The sequence below is a fragment of the Aristolochia californica genome, unplaced genomic scaffold, assembly GCF_029961685.1.
Source record: "Aristolochia californica isolate CCGP_79_NKW_82.1479 unplaced genomic scaffold, dmAriCali1.0.hap1 SCAF_14, whole genome shotgun sequence".
NCBI lineage: Eukaryota > Viridiplantae > Streptophyta > Magnoliopsida > Piperales > Aristolochiaceae > Aristolochia > Aristolochia californica.
In genome coordinates this window covers 27287272-27303586 of record NW_027181815.1, presented here as the reverse complement: position 1 = coordinate 27303586, position 16315 = coordinate 27287272, and the positions used below count along the sequence as shown (strand labels likewise).

The 16315-nt window shown below is 37.7% G+C and overlaps 1 protein-coding gene across 1 annotated transcript in view; it reads left to right on the top strand.

Moving 5' to 3' along the window:
* Nucleotides 1-4141: 4141 nt before the first annotated feature.
* Nucleotides 4142-16315, top strand: part of LOC137950013 (protein TIC 40, chloroplastic-like) — a 36967-nt gene continuing 24793 nt past the window's right edge. Inside the window, exons 1-7 of the mRNA XM_068796347.1 lie at nucleotides 4142-4464; nucleotides 7597-7705; nucleotides 7791-7848; nucleotides 7978-7995; nucleotides 8313-8586; nucleotides 10330-10433; nucleotides 10529-10595. Coding sequence (XP_068652448.1) covers nucleotides 4278-4464; nucleotides 7597-7705; nucleotides 7791-7848; nucleotides 7978-7995; nucleotides 8313-8586; nucleotides 10330-10433; nucleotides 10529-10595 — 817 coding nt within the window. The 5' untranslated portion in view covers nucleotides 4142-4277. The remainder of the gene's footprint in view (nucleotides 4465-7596; nucleotides 7706-7790; nucleotides 7849-7977; nucleotides 7996-8312; nucleotides 8587-10329; nucleotides 10434-10528; nucleotides 10596-16315) is intronic.

Here is a 16315-nt window from a genome sequence, read left to right as displayed (position 1 = left end):
TACTATTTCAGATTGCTACTCCACTTCTACAAAGCCTTTGTCCTAGAATTAAAAACTTTACTATAACTTGTAAAACGACATTTACCACGTAGAACCATAATGGTTCAAGTTACAACAACTACCCAAACACTTATGACCAACAAGTCTAGGTTCAAACACCTAGACCCAAAAAGATTTTTTAAATAACAAGATCAATGATACTTGCTTTAAAATTCAACTCACAAAGCCTCTTGAAAGGCAATATCAAAACCAATACAATTCAACTACACTTTACTCCTAGATGAAACTACCAATAATGACTTCAAAATTAAATTGAGAATGCCTAAAGAGAAGTTTTGAAATTCATAGTAAAAGGTTAAATACAAAAAGTATTAGAACTCTCAAATGAAAAAAAAAGTATTATGAGTATGTATGAATATATAAAATAGGAATACTTAGTTTTTTGAAGAAAAACCTTGAGAAGATACTTTCTTCTTGGATTCTAATAATCAAAAGACTTGAGAGACACTGAGAATAGACTTCAAAGCTTCGAAAATTCATGCAAGCAATTGATGTTTAGCTTGGAAAGTCTTTATACCACAAAATTTCAATTCAATAAACTCATCACTGCATAAGATTAGTCATATTCCTAGCCTTTCTTAAAAAGCAGTGAAAAATATTCCACAACTTATGAAAAATATTTGTTAAATTATACTTGTGCTACTAAACATTTTGGTAGGTCACTTACAAGATTTGAAGACCTATAACTCTTGTTATGGACTATGGAAAGTCAGGATTTTCCATATGTGCAACATGGGGTTGAATACTTTGCCTAGAGGTGAATTCTTTTTGCTTTCAATTGTTAGGTATACGACAAAAAGTCCCACATTGGTTAGAAGTGGGGAAGATCTTGGATATATAAGTGTGGACACTATCTCTATTGGTATGGGCCTTTTTGGGGGTAAAACATAAGAGCAAACCCATGAGGGCTTAGGCCTAAAGTGGACAATATCATACCAATGTAGAGATAGGTAGTGTCCATAGTCCCAACATCAACAACTCGTTTAATGGATGAATCATTTCTTTGACTCAAATCTTTGTCTTTTGCTTCCTATAGGGTCGACTCCACTAATTTGGGTCAAATCCGCCATGTTCTTCTTCTTGAGCAAGTGTTGAAATCTTCTCATGTGGTCATCCTGCTAGGGTTGAATCCTTTTTAATTTTAAAACTTATAGTTTGTAGAGTTAGACTTCTTCCTTCATTTTGCTTTCTCTATGGGACTAGCTCCTTCCTTATGGACTCGACTCTTTTTTAAATTCCAGGATTGAATTTTACTTAATTCTCTTGTGATACACTCAAATCTTTTGCATGACTTAATTCTCTAGTGATATGGTCGATTCCTTGAAGGTGTACCCGATTCTTCTTCTGCTTTAGAACTTACTACTAATTCGGTTTTCTTACATATGGGTTCGACTTCTTCCTTAAGTGCTCAACTACTTAAGCATGTACTTGAGTCCATGTTTTTGTACTATACTCCTTTTTTTTCTTCCAAAACTTGCTTTTAACGACTTTTTGAATTCCTTCTCTACTTCTTACATGTGGGCTTGACTCCTATTGTATGGAATCAATTGCTTTTACAAATTTAGTTATACAACCTTATTTTCTCTATTCATAATCACGCAACAAATAAACATAATCCTATGTTTGTTATCATCAAAATTTAGTTACCTAAACCCTAAACCTTATCATGGTATGCTATGACCTTTTGTTACTTGGACTCTTTAGTTTTTGGGTGGTTGAGCTTAGTGTATGTACTTTTTCTTTAATTAACGTGAGTTTCTAGATGTTTGATCTTCAACAATTAGGCCCCTTTTAACTTAAGACCTTTCCTCATTCAAGCTTCAATGCTTAAACCATTGACACTTATCTTTTAACAAATGGAAGGATTTGTCTAAAGGATGGGAAAGAGAAATAAATTCTATGTCTAGGTTATATTTATTTTATTATTATAATCTAAATTTATATATACCAAGAATGAAGGAATTGATAAATAGATTGTAAGTTTTCTTGGGTGTAAAGGTTGACTGAGAGATGTTGATGAAGAGTTCCTTGAAAAATATTTATTCTAAAAGAAAATTCCAATTTCTAGAATATGTAGGTTAACATTAGATGCTACAATAAAAAAAATCATATTCCTATGTCTACTTGTCAAAATTAACTTTTCACTTTTTTGTGTATTGAGCGTTGTTACACAACCTGAATTGGATTGATCAGGTGAAAGGGTTCAATTATACTCATCCTTTGTCTAGGACTAATACTTATAAAACTCATGGGAGGCTCAAAACCGGGTGACCTAGTGAGGTTTCCCAATTTAATAATTGAACCGGGTGACCTATCTTGTCATAAGTTGGCACATATCAAGAGAGGAAGAAGGCATCTTTGTCCTTCTCATATTTACCCCCACTTGTTTAATGTCCTTATCTTTTGAAGAAAGTGAAAAGGAATATTTGAAAGAGAGAAGTTAGAGGGTTGGGATAACAGAGAAGGAAGAAGATGGAAGTAGAGTAGTGGAAAAAAGGGAGATAGAGAGAGAGAGCTAGAAGAAAAAGAGAGAAGAGGAGAGGGGAAAAAAGAGTAGAGGTGTTAGAGCACGAATTTGAGAGCGAAAAGAGGAGCAAGAGAGATTTTAAAACAGGGTTGATTAATATCTTTTTTTAGCCACACTCATGTTTATTGATTTGTTTGGGAAACTCCTTAATCAACTAGGATTGCATAATCCAGTGAGAGATCCTACGAAATTGAAAGGATTATATCAATCTAGGTATATTTCTAGGAATTGAAAGATTACATCAATTAAAGATAAATCTAATATAGTAATATTTTATCTTATCAAGAAGAGTGGGCATTTTTCCCTTTTGCCCTCATGCCCTATTTTTTAGTTTTGCCCCTTATGCCCCCATCTCCCTTCTTTCATGGAGGTGGGACCACTTTCTATTTTGTAGTGGCACTAATTTTCTTTTATTTCTTCTTCTTTTTATCTTATTCCTCTTTTCTTCTTCTTCTCATCTTCTTTGGGGTAATTTTAGGTCTCTATCGCTTTTTTTTTTTTTTTACTGGTGGGGGAGGAGTCCTTTCCATCCTAGAGGGGGCTATTGGTTTCTTTCTTTTCCTTGGGTGATAGGGGAGGGGTCCTTGTGACATCATTGTTGTTGCACCTACTTGGAAGAGCAAAGGGCATGGGTCCTTCCCTCTATCACGAGGAGAACAAGGGAGGGGCAGTATTTTCTTGTAGAACGAGGGAGCCCTCCTTAAAATATTATTTAAGTTTCTTCAATGTCATTTTTGGTCAACCATGTGGCTATTCTCGGTAGATTGGGTTTAGTTGGACTTATTTTCTCTTTAAACATGTTTTTATATTGTAGTATGTAGATTACAAATAAAATAGTTCATAAAATTTGATAAATACATCGATTGCGCTTGGCCAACTTCTTGTACAAGACCTTCTTGAGAAGGCCTTTATTAAAGAGTTTTTTCTCAAAGAAGACCTCTTTAATAGAGAAAATATTGTTTGACCACAATTTATTCAAGAGTACATTAAGTAAAAAATTATGCCTTAGATTTAGTTATAATAATATAACGCATAATCTTTAAAGGTAAATTACTAATATGCGCTTAGTAGCTTAAGCTTTACAACAAAATAAATATAATAGATAAAGATATATTTTAAAGGTAAATTAACAAAATACCTTAGCTGTACATAAAGTTTTATATAAAATAAAATAAATAAATTGCATAACCAATTTAAAGACTAGATTATAGGCTCACCAGTTTGGAGGATTAGTGAGGCCCACATCACGTAGATCCATATTAGGTAACTTATTGTGGTCGGTCTCAAATAAGATGTTTGAGATCATATAAAGTTGAGATTTCTGCTTATGTTAACCATTGATATGACAAATATGTATGAAATTTTATAGTATTATAAGGGTATATTTATGAACTAAATATTTTTCATTTTTTCCAAAATAAATTTCTCTTGTCCAGAGAAGTTCATAAAAAAAATTGTAAATTCACAAGCCAAACTAAACGCTTTCATGGCCTCCCGGATCAACCACATTAATTGTAAATTCCTCGTATACATAGGGATAGTGAAGCAAATCCACCAGCTATTATCATCGTGTCTCTTTCTTCCGTTCCGCGGCTTTTGCCTGCGTCGGAAACCCACCAGGACTCGAACATCACTCACACACTCTCTCTCTCTCTCTCTCTCTCCCTCCCTCTTTCTCGCTGTCACCGTAATGGAAAATCTTGCCCTAGTATCTCCGACAGTACTAATCGGCGGCTCTGTGAGTATCTCAGGTATTCCAGTGAGACGCACTCTAGCTCTTCCCCGAATTTCAAGAGGAAGACCTCGGCAAGTTAGAAGTAGAAATGTTGTTTCGGAAATGATTGGAGATCGTGCTCCTCGAAAGACGTTAGGAATCGGTAATTTGGAACTATCTATGTCTTCTCTTTGATGTTAATTCATTTTCTGTTTTACTTCTAGTTTTTTGTTTTTTAAAAATTCTGATTTTTTTTTTTGGGATAGATTTCAACTTGTATATAAAGTTCGTTTCCACTTTTGAGGTCTGTTTTTACTTTTTTGGTTAGTTTTAGGAGTAGATAATCAATTTAAACTCATTCGTTGATGTAGAGTTTGGTAAATTTAGAGTCTCATGTGATAACAGTTACTGGTGTGACTTTCATTCGCTTGAACTGTGAATCAAAAAACGCTTGTGTCGGTTGCTAATATTTTCTATGGTGAAACTCCTCATTATGTTATTTAGTTTCCTTAAATATACGAAAATTCAGGACGTGTTTGAAATGTATATGTGCACAATTGATATTTATGTTGTTTGATTTTATTACTACTGTTTCATGTTTATATGTTATTTTCAGATTGATTTATTGAATATACAAGGAATAAATTGGCTCACGATCATGCTTTGTCCTTTCTTTTTATTTGCAAGATTTGGTTATGAGAGATGTAAGGTTTTCTTCTTTTCATTTTGGATGATTATTATCGATAATCTGAAAGAAATGAATACAAAGAGGGTGGGGGAGTGGAAGAACCTGCTGCCCTGAAGAAAGGACGTTTTAGAAGCTACAACACCCACAATAGGAGATTGCAGGGCAACTACTGGTTTATCAACTGCCAGCGATATAATCAGAGGATAGAAATTTCCTTCCTCTTGTGTGTGCTCCGACGCATTTATGATTGTTTGCTTTCTACATCCGTTAAATAAATCCAATTACAGGGAAGGGGAAAAGAGTATACAATTTTAATTTCTGCTATCTGCGCTACGGCAAGGTTCTGTTTGTTCCGGTAAGGGAAGAGAGTTTGTTCCTGGTGCTTCCTAGTTTATTTTGCTTGTTTTCGATATGGGGTTCATTTTGTATCTTTTTCTTTTTTTCTCTTTCTGTTTACTGATTGTATTGGGTTGTGTTTGGAGTGATGTTTTGTTATGTTTGAGGATGTTTAATCTTTCTGTCATTTTCATTTATTGGGCCAAGTAGTTTATTTGATTAGTATTCCAGTTGTTCTTCTAATTTCAGTTAATATTCCAGCTATTCGTCTAACTTCAGAAAGTATGAATTTTTATTTTATTAGGGATACTAGTTAGTAATTTACCAATATCTGCTTTACCTCTCTCTTTCTATGCGATTTGGCTGCCCAATATCTTCCTTTAACGTGAAAAGAATAACATTTTATGAATCTGTTTCAATTATGTGTTTTCTCACTACTTTGCTTTTTGTTTACTAGATGGGAGTTTTCAAATCCGACATTAAATAACTCTTTCAATGCAGCCATCACAGATTTTTTATGTCAATTGTGTGTCAGTAGTTCATCCATCTATCTACCAAAAACACTGAAATCCAAATTATTGTATTAATACACAATAAACTGTAATAATTAATTATATGTAATTACTGTATTAATTAATAATACAGTTAATAGTACACAATTAATAATAAATTATATTATTGTACGTAATTATTGTATTAATGTACAATAAACTGCAATCATTAATTAATATAATATTGTATTTCATTAATTAGTATATTAATATATTTTAATTCTACATTAAATCACTTATTAGTGTAGTAACCATGTTTAATTTGGTTAATTATATGTTTAGGTATTTGTTATATTTAAGTATATTATAAAAAGTTACTAATTTTCTTGTTTACATCATATTTTTCATTTTGGGGCACTAACATTGGAATCTGTTTTCCAGTGCACTTGAACTCGTCTACACGAACACCCAACTTGAAGTTGAAGTAGAATTAAATCATTGCCTTGATTTTGAAGTTGAAGTTGAACTTCAAGTAATTACTTAGGTTGACTAACCCCCCTATAGTGGAGTTCAAAATGCTTCTACCTTTCAAGAATGCACTCTGACCATGGTTGATAACTAGAGGGAGCACTATTTTGAGCCGATTTGCAAGGAGTCTAGCAATAATCTTGTAAGTGTTCGAGATCAGATTTTTTTTAAAAAAAAGTGTTCGAGATCAGACTAATAGGACGAAAGTCACCAGGGGTCTCAACATTTCTCTTCTTGGGGATCAGAGAGATGAAAGAAGCCCCCATGTTGCGGAAGGAGATGCCATTCTTAAAAAAACCCTCAACCATCATAGAAATATTTCCCTTGATAATTGGCCAAGCTCGGTGGTAGAATTCACCGTTGAATCTATCTGGGCCCAGTGCCCGATCGCAAGCCATGCCCAGGACTGCCTTTTCAATTTCCTTATGGGAGAAGGGAGCTCTAAGAAGAGATGAAGCAGAGTGAGGGAGGTGGCCTTAGTGTTGGCTTTGATTTTATTTGTCACCCATCCTTCTTTTTGTTTTATTTCGGGTTGTACCCTTTAAGCAGGTTTTTGAGAGTCATTTTCTTCAGTTATATTTGTATTTATTTGTCACTTTTTTGGTTGTTTGGAGGTAGTTTACTATTTGGAAGAGATGGATGTTTTTTTTTTCTTTGGTCCAAGTTGGGTCTCTGTGTGATTTGGATCTCTAGCATGAGAGGGAGAAGTAGAGGAATATGGTGGTGTCCGGTGAAATTTATTTTGAACCAAAGGTGTTACGATTTTTTAAGTTGTTAAAGCCACATGAAGATCAATTTTTGAAGCCAAATATGTGTTTTCTTTTTATGCTTATAGGGATTGAGACAAATTTTCTAATAAGCTGAAGTTATATACTCCAGCTTGAGGGGGAGTATTGGAAGATATAATCAGGTTTACTTTTTTTCTAGAAAATATTATCTGAGAAACTAGATTCCTAGGGTTTATGGCTGTAGGGATATGGATGTAATTTTGATAATTGTTTACATTATAAATAGAGAAGAAAAGTCAGAAAACCTTAATTTCTTTCACTCTTTTCTTCTTCTAATTTTTACCAATCATGTGCTCCCGAACTGTCATGTTGCAGTCTAGTTTCAAAGCCTTTTTTTGAGAATTCACACAGCCACAATTTACTTTTTTTACTGATTCCTTTTTGTGTAATACTAAATTTGTTGTCTGTCTTTATTTGTATCGGTTGTTCTGGTTTCTGATTGCCTGTTTGTCCTCATGCTGCAGCATTAAAAGACTTTAAGGCTTTTGCAAGCATTTCCTCTTCAAGCAGTCAAGAGACATCTGCAGTCGCTGTTAATCCACAACCCTCATTGCCACCGTCATCAACGTCTTTGTAATCTCATTTAGTGTCTTCTAAATTTGTGATCTTAAGCACATAATTTACTTTAGTAGTGATTTTTCCTGCTTAACTTCCTCAGTGGGTCGCCTCTTTTCTGGATTGGTGTAGGAGTTGCCTTCTCAGCTTTGTTCTCATGGGTGAGAGGATTATGAACATGTTTGTTTGCTTTTCAACAATGTAATCCTATTTATGTGCAAATTACATGATTTTATAGTACTATCTTTTCATTTAGGTTAGGCATTAACAATCTTTTTTGCATATTTCAGGCGGCATCAAGTCTAAAGGTGAGATTATGTTACTATTTTACATTATAGGCCATTGATTATAGGGTATGCTTCTTAAAATGCCTCGTGAACAAGGGAGACAGTGGATATAGTTCAACTGTTATTGGTAAAAGTGCCTTGTGCACAAGGGAGACGGGGGATATAGGTTTGCTATATTTGGTTTCTTAAAAGTTTATAGCAATATCATAGTGCCGGTTATTGTATCCAGGTTGACCTTTTCATGAGTGCCACAGTTTTGTGCTTTGATATTCTAAGAAAGGAAAAAAAAACTTCTACTTGATTACTATTGAAAACCGGTCATTGGAATTTTCTCCCAGAAATATGCAATGCAGCAAGCTTTCAAAACTCTGATGGGCCAGATGCCATCATCACAGAATGCCCAGTTCAATCCTCCTGCCTTCTCACCAGGGTCATCTTTCCCTTTTCCACCACCTCCAACATCGGCCTCAGGGTCCTCGTCCGTGTCTACAGTGGCTTCACAGCCTGAAGTAACTGTAGATGTCACTCCAACAATGGTGGAAACTGCTCCTGTTTCTGAAGTCAAAGCAGGTGTCAAGGAGGCCGAAACAAAAGAGGAAGTGAAGAAATATGGTATTTAAGCTGATTGACATTGCTAGATTACCCACTAAATTTGATGTCACTTTTCTTTTTAAAATGTTGATACAATGCTTTTCCTTAAATGGTTTGAACACTATGCCAGGGTTTGCCTCATGAGTTGGCTCTCTAAGTTGCCCATCTCAACTATTAATACCCTGAGAAGCACCCTTTCTAGTGTTTCTCTTTCTTCAATATTTTGTATTGCATCAAGTTTCTCTTCTTTGCTTGATTGTTTTCTAGTATCTTTTATTCATTTGAACCCTGGTATGTATCTGCACTCTGTCTGTCACAGAGTGCTTTCTTAGTGGATTTTTTTTCCACAAAATTATTTCTTGTCAATTATTTGTATTAGCGTGAAAATTTTGAGAAGAGTTGGATGGATGGAAGAGTTAATTTGTTTTAAAAAAAAGAATGTTCTATGCTTTTTTTTTTTTTTTAAGAAGTGTGTAAATAGATTAAAAGAGAAGAGTAGGTACAAACAAACCTAGGTCGGAGCGCCTTCCTCCAGAACAAGGTGTTGGAGAGTGTTCTATGCTTTTTGATAGGGGAATTTTGCTTTTCTGTTCTTTAAAGCTTTATACTGGTCATTTAATTTTTCCACCTTGAGAATAAATACTTATCTGTGCTGTCTTTTTTTTTTTTTTAAATGAAGCTGATTTTTATTAAGACAAAAGTTCAAAAGAGCAATTTACAAAGGAGGGAAGCCTTCCCAAACAATGAGAGATTGCTGGGTAGTTTCAAATTTTGCCAATTTATCAGCCAAAGAGTTGACTGATTTAGGAATGAGATTCCAATTACAATGAGTAGAAGAAACAATGTCAACAATTCTATCAATGATGGGCCAGTGACGCCGGGGGGGGGGGGGGGGAGGAGGAGGAGCTGTCTTTGGAACACCAACTAATAACAGTCTTCGATCCCTGAAGATTTGGAGGCCTAACAGCAGAGCACTAACTTTAGCAGTATTAGAATCGGCAATGCCCACCGGACCAGCATAAGAAAGAATAGGGTCTCCATTGTAACCTTTGAACACACTGCCTGCTCCAGCCGGCCCGTGTTTTCTGTCCTTTAAAGGTTTATATTGGTTATTTTATTTTTTCACCTTGAGAATAAACACTTTTCTTTGAGTGAAAGCCTGAACATTTTAATAGTCGAACTTTTGAGTTTCCTTCGCTGTGGTATATTTGAAAAAGGGCTTTAAAGATGGGTGCTCATTTCACTGAAAGATGTCATCCACGTCTTGTTGAACATTAGGAACATCTGGCCATCGTGGTGTTCTCTCTTTCTGACCTTGTATGTTTTCTACTCTATTGTTGTTTTTCTTCTGTTAGTCTTCCTCCATGGGCTTCCCCTCTTGTAATCTGCTAATTTGAGCTCTCATAATAAAATTCAGCATCATTTTAAAAAAATAAAAAGTCTTCTTCCATGATTTTGTCTTGTATTCTAATTAGTAAGAACGTATGTTTGTGCTGCTTAGATTTCTACAATTTATTGAGATATATGAAGTCTCTGTATGTAGAATCTGCAGGAATTGAGAAAATGACTTACCTTTAGATAATCATTTCATGGTTATTTTTTTGCAGGATCATGTAACAGATGTATATGTGCTATATTTTGAAAGTTATCAATGTAATCTTATAGATGGTTGATGCCCATGAAAAAGTTTAATTTTTGCTTTTCACAAAAATAAATGAAATAACATACAACAGATACAAGCTATTAGTGTCTTTTTATTTGCAGCTTTTGTTGATGTTACTCCAGAAGAGACCATGCAACAAGATCCTTTTGGATATTCTAATATGTCAAACGTGGGAAGTCCTCAAGATTTTCATTCTGCTGAGAATGTAAGCCGGTGTAATGATTTGTTTATTGGATTAGAGATTATATGTGCATGAAATCTTACTGGATCTTAAAGTTTTTTGTATTATATCTGTAAAAGGTCACAACAAATGGAGCAGCTACTATACAGGGTGACTATGCTTCTACCAAGAGCACAGAAGCCACAGGTAAGTGATGTTCTTTGCAGCGTTCTATTGCATAGCTTAAAAACTTTTATTTTATTTTATTTTTTCATGGAGTAAAGTGAGGAATCTATCATGAGAAAGAATATACAGGAAATATTACACTAAAACTAGAAGCATTCCCTAAAATGCTAAACTCAACTATTATCTATTGGGAATGAATCATCTACAACCAAATACTGGAAGAAAGCCACAAGGGTGTAAATGAAATTCATTTTGCAATCCTTACATAGTCAACAAAGGAAACCCCCAACCACATGTAATGGTTCTCATGATGATGATGAAGTAACCTCCGAGGAGGACGTGTTGAAGATGTAAGCCAATGAATTTTATTTTATTTTTGAAATTATGCTGAATTTTATTAAGACAAAAGCTCAAAAGAGCAAATTACAAGGGAGGGAAGCCTTCCCAAACAATGAGAGATTACTGGGAAGCTCCGAATTTTGCCAATTTATCAGCCAAAGAGTTGGCTGATCTAGGAATGAGATTCCAATTACAATGGATAGATGATACAATGTCAGCAATACAATATGTGATAGGCCAGTGGTGCCAAGGGGGGGGGGAGCTGTCTTTGGAACACCAACTGATGACAGTCTTCGAGTCTCCTTCAATGATTAACTTGCCATGGAGATGTTCCTTGAAAATTTGGAGGCCGAATAGAAGAGCACTAACTTCAGCAATATTAAATTCAGCAATGCCCACTGGCCCAACATAAGAAAGAATAGGGTCTCCATTGTGACCTTTGAAAACGCCACCTGCTCCAGCCGGCCCATGACAGCCAATAGCACTACCATCGAAATTGAGTTTGATGGAGTCACAAGGGGGAGGATCCCAGATAGCCATAGTTGAAGTCTTGTAGGGGCCAGTCATATGAGCGATCAAAACACCTGATAGAGCGGAAAATTCCTTCCTTGTATGAAGCCAACTCGAGATAAGGCCAACGACATGTGAAGTCGTGTTGTCCGAAGTGCAAACTTTGGAATTAAATCTTCAGTTATTTCGCTTGAGCCAAATGCACCATGGAACATGTGTAAGATAGGCCGAAAGTATTAACTTGCCCAACCGAGGAAGGCGAATCCCTCTAACCATCTCAGAGGTGCCGAAGAGGTCCTGATGTAGCCCCATTGGGAGCCTAATCTTCTGAAAATTTTTCATCCAAATTTGCCAAGAAAATCCACAGTGTAAGAGGATGTGCTAGACTGTCTCATTACACACACCACAAAGGGGACAAGAAAGATCAGGGGTGGTGAAGCCTCTTCTATGAAGGTTGTTAGAAGTAAGGATCTGTTATCTGATAGCCGACCACAAGAAAAATTTGATTTTGCTTGGCGCTGAGAGTTTCTAAGCCAAATTTGCCTTGTGCTCATGCATATTGTAGTCCTGTTTTCTGATATGAGAGTAAGCAGAAGCAATAGTGAATTGGCCATTAATACTGGGCTTCCAAGCAGCTTATAAACTATATGCACTCAGATAATAATACTACTGAGTCTGGTAAGGAGAGAGCAAAAAGCCGAAGATTCCTCATCATTTAGTCCCCAGCTGAACGGGAGACTCCACGACTGATCCCTCCAAGAATCAGCCACTGAGCAAGGGAGGTCTCTAGCCACCCTATACAGCCTCGGGAAGTCCTCCGAGAGGGAGGGGGGCCACACCATTCATCCGACCAGAAGAGGAGGCTCCTTCCATTGCCCGTGTGAAACAAAGTAGCATCTTTGAATACTGGGAGGAACTTATAAATTGATTTCCATATCGGGGATAGGAGGCGAGCGACCCCACCCTTTCTCCACTAGGCACCCGAAAGCTGAAGGTAGAATTTGACCATATTCCTCCATAGACTATTATTCTTGATGTTGAAGTTCCAAATCCATTTGATAAGAGCTTTGTTCATTTCTTTTGTAAGCCGGATGCCTAATCCTCCCCTATTACGAGGCATGCAAATATCCTTCCAACTAACCAAATGGTATATGAAGGTGTCTTCTGATCCTCTCCAAAGAAATCGTCGACGGATGATGTCAATCTTGGAGCAAACGGAGGCTTGACAGTGTATAAATGATAGCAGATAATTTGGCAGCCTTGCCAGACAAGACTTGAGGAGAGTGAGATGCTCCGCTGTAGATAGGAGCTTACCCCTCCAAGTGGCTAACCTCTTTTCAAATTTCTCAATGAGGGGGGACCAGAGTGACGCCGAAGGCCGAGAATCAAAAAGTGGGAGCCCAAGATATGTAGCTGGCAGATTTCCCACAGAACATCCCAAGTACTCTACCATATCCCGAAGCCTAGCTGGATCGATGTGGTAGTCTAGTAGAGTGTTTTTTTTTTTTTTTCTAGTTTATGTTCTGATCAGAAGCCAATTCAAATAATCCCAGAACAACACGCAATTTTTTGATCTGATCCATTGTACCAACCCTGAAACAAATAGTATCATCTACAAACTGGAGGATCAGAATATCAAAGGCTATGCAATTCATTGTTGGGAGGAGCCATCCCATGTTCTTGGCCGAGTAGATCAAGGAGGATAGATATTCTGCCACCACATTGAAGAGCAAGGGGGAAAGGGGGTCTCCCTGTCTGATTCCCCTGGTTCCCTTAAAATACCCACAAACTGTTCCGTTGAGAAGGACGAAGTTAACTTGCAGAGGAGATGCAACTTTGGATCCAGAAGCGCCATTTTCCCTCGAATCCCATCTTCCCCAAGAGGGTGTCCAGAAATTTCCAGTTAACTCTGTCAAATGCTTTTTCGAAGTCAAGCTTGAGGATGAATCTGGGGAGCTTGAGAACCTTGAAATGGTGGATAAGTTTGTGATGTGCCATGACCGAATCAAGAATGTTCATTCCCTTAATAAAAAGCACTTTGGCCATGGTGAATGGCAATAGAGAGAACCGCCTTGAGGCGATTAGCAAGGAGGCGCGCAATCACCTTATATGCACTGGTGGTGAGGGGGATAAGACAAGGTGACCCTCTCTCTCCACTTTTATTTAACATAGTAGCAAAATTTCTTTCAGCTATGTTTTATTCCGCGGTTGACCTTGGATGGCTCTCCCCAACCAGTTCTCATCAGGCTTTTAATATACCGATTTTGCAATATGCGGATGATACCATTATTTTTGGCATTGGTGATATGGATACTGCTAGGAGGATAAAAGCAATATTAGGGCTCTTTGAAATTGCATCTGGTTAGAAAGTTAATTGGCGGAAGACCTCTCTCATAGGTTTTAATGTGAACCCAGAAAACCTTGAAGCGGTGGCAAGTTTATTTGGATGCTCTACGGCTACGCTTCTAGCGATATATCTTGGTCTTCCTCTGTTTCATGGGCGTGTCTCCCAAAGTCTGTGGATCCCAGTGGTTGAAAAGATTGAGTCCCGGTTAGCCAGTTGGAAAGGGCGTTTACTTAGTAAGGCAGGCAGACTAATTATCCTTAAGTCTTGTGTTTCTGGCATTCCTAACTATTCTTTATCTTTTATGCCTTGCCCATCCTCAGTATGCAAAGCCATAGATAAAATGAAAAGAAGATTCCTCTGGAGAAGATCAAGTGACTCTTTCAAATATCACTTGGTCAAATGGGATGAAGTCTGCCTACCTAAGAGATTGGGTGGATTAGGGATTCGGAAATCAAAAGAAATGAACAAAGCCCTACTGCTTAAATGGATTTGGAAGTTCAACACTAATTCCTCCAATCTTTGGAAGAATATGGTTCGGGTCAAGTTGGGCTGGAATATGTCATGGTGGATGTCTAGAGGAAATCGATATGGAGATCTATTTTTTTGCTTCTTCAGAACTTTTCATCAGCTTGTAGATTCTTTGTTGGAAATGGCAGATCTCTTAAATTCTGGGATGACTGGTGGACAGGGCAGGCACCTTTACGGAACTCTTTCAACACTCTTTTCCTTCTCTCCACTCACATGGAAATTTCAGTTGCAGATGCTTTTGAGGGAGGGGGTGTGAACCTACACCCCCGAAGGGGTTAATCAGACACGGAGGCCATGGAAGCCAGCAGCCTTTTAGATGCTTTGAATCATGTCAAAATTAGGCCTTCCAATGAAGACAAGCTCATTTGGTGGCCTGACAAAAGCGGGAAATTCTCAGTTGCTTCGGCATATGGATACATCAATGGTTGTAATCCGACGCAAAGGGAGCATGATATCAACTTTGTCTGGAAACTATGTGCCCCCCCCCCCCCCCCCCCCCAAGGTAAAATTCTTCATGTGGAGTGCTTGTCAAAGTAAAATTCTCACGGCTGATGTGCTCAGAAGAAGAGGTCACCCATCTATAGATCCACTATGTCCTTTCTGCCAGAATGAAGATGAATCCGCCAGTCATACTCTTCTTCAGTGTCAGTTCTCATGGAATGTGTAGACCTCTGTTTTATACAAGTTGGAGATTCAGTTTTGTATTGCTGCTGACCTGATAAGCTTCTGCAAGTTGATATTGGGAAATCCCCTTCTTGTCCTCGGCAAATTGATTATCTCAGCATGTGCTAGTTTCGTTCCATGGGGGCTTTGGAATGAACGGAATAGAAGGCGGTTTGATGCTAAAAGCGAATCTAAGGCTAGAGTTGTTGATAGAGTGATAGGGCAAATATCCACTTGGCTATTGACAAAAAAACCTTTCTCCTTTTTCAAGGGCACCGACATTCGAGACAACTGGAGCAATTTGGCAAGGATGCACATTGGAACCAAAATTCCAGTTATGAAGGAATGGACCCCCCCGGAAACTGGTTTCCTAAAACTGAATTTTGATGGATCTTCTCTTGGCAATCCAGGGATCGCGGGTTTTGGGGGCGTCATTTCGGATTCATATGGAAATCGTTGTTTTTCCTATGCTGGTCTTAGGCACTTCCGACTCAACGTCGGCCGAATTACATGGCCTTCTTAATGGGCTGCGGGTGTTCAGAGACAAATGTAGTGGGCCTATCCACATTGAAGGGGATTCCAAGGTGGTGATTGGTTGGTGCAAGCGCAATACTACTCCCCCATGGAGGCACTGGGACATATTCCAGGAGATTGTGGATATTGTATCTTCTTTTTCATGTATTTGGTCTCACATTCCGAGATCTGCAAATTCGGCAGCAGATGTGCTTGCCAAAGAGGGAGCTTTCTTGTAATCTCTTGTTGTAAGGGATTTGCTCTTTCCACCTTTTTAATTTTATCTTGTTGATAAAAATACATCATAAAAAAAAAATGCACTGGTGGTGAGATTGATCGGTTGGAAGTCGGATGAGAGCTCTGCCCTATCTTTTTTAGGGATGAGGGTAAAGAACGTGACTTCAATGCTCCCATATCTGATGCCATGCTGATAAAAAGAGCAGGCCATGCCGGAAATGTCGTCTCTGATGAAGGGCCAACAACGGCGATAAAATTCCCTGTTGAATCCGTCCTGGCCTGGAGCGCGATCTAGAGGATAACCAAGGGCTGCGATTTCAATTTTCCGACAAGAGAAGGGGAGCTCGATGAGGCTTGCTGCAACTGATGGAATAATCTGGAAGTGAACCCTTTGGAAGAAAGGGCGGACTTGCTGGTGATCAGAGTATAAATCTGCAAAAAATTTCACCAATGAGTCTAAAATAAGGATTTGGTCCGAGGTGGTCTCACCATTGACACTGAGCATGGTGATGTGGTTGGCCCCTCTTCGAGTAGAGGCGACTGCATGGAAGAAAGTATTAGCATCCCTATCAAAGAGCCATTTGAATATTGCACGTTGCTTCTA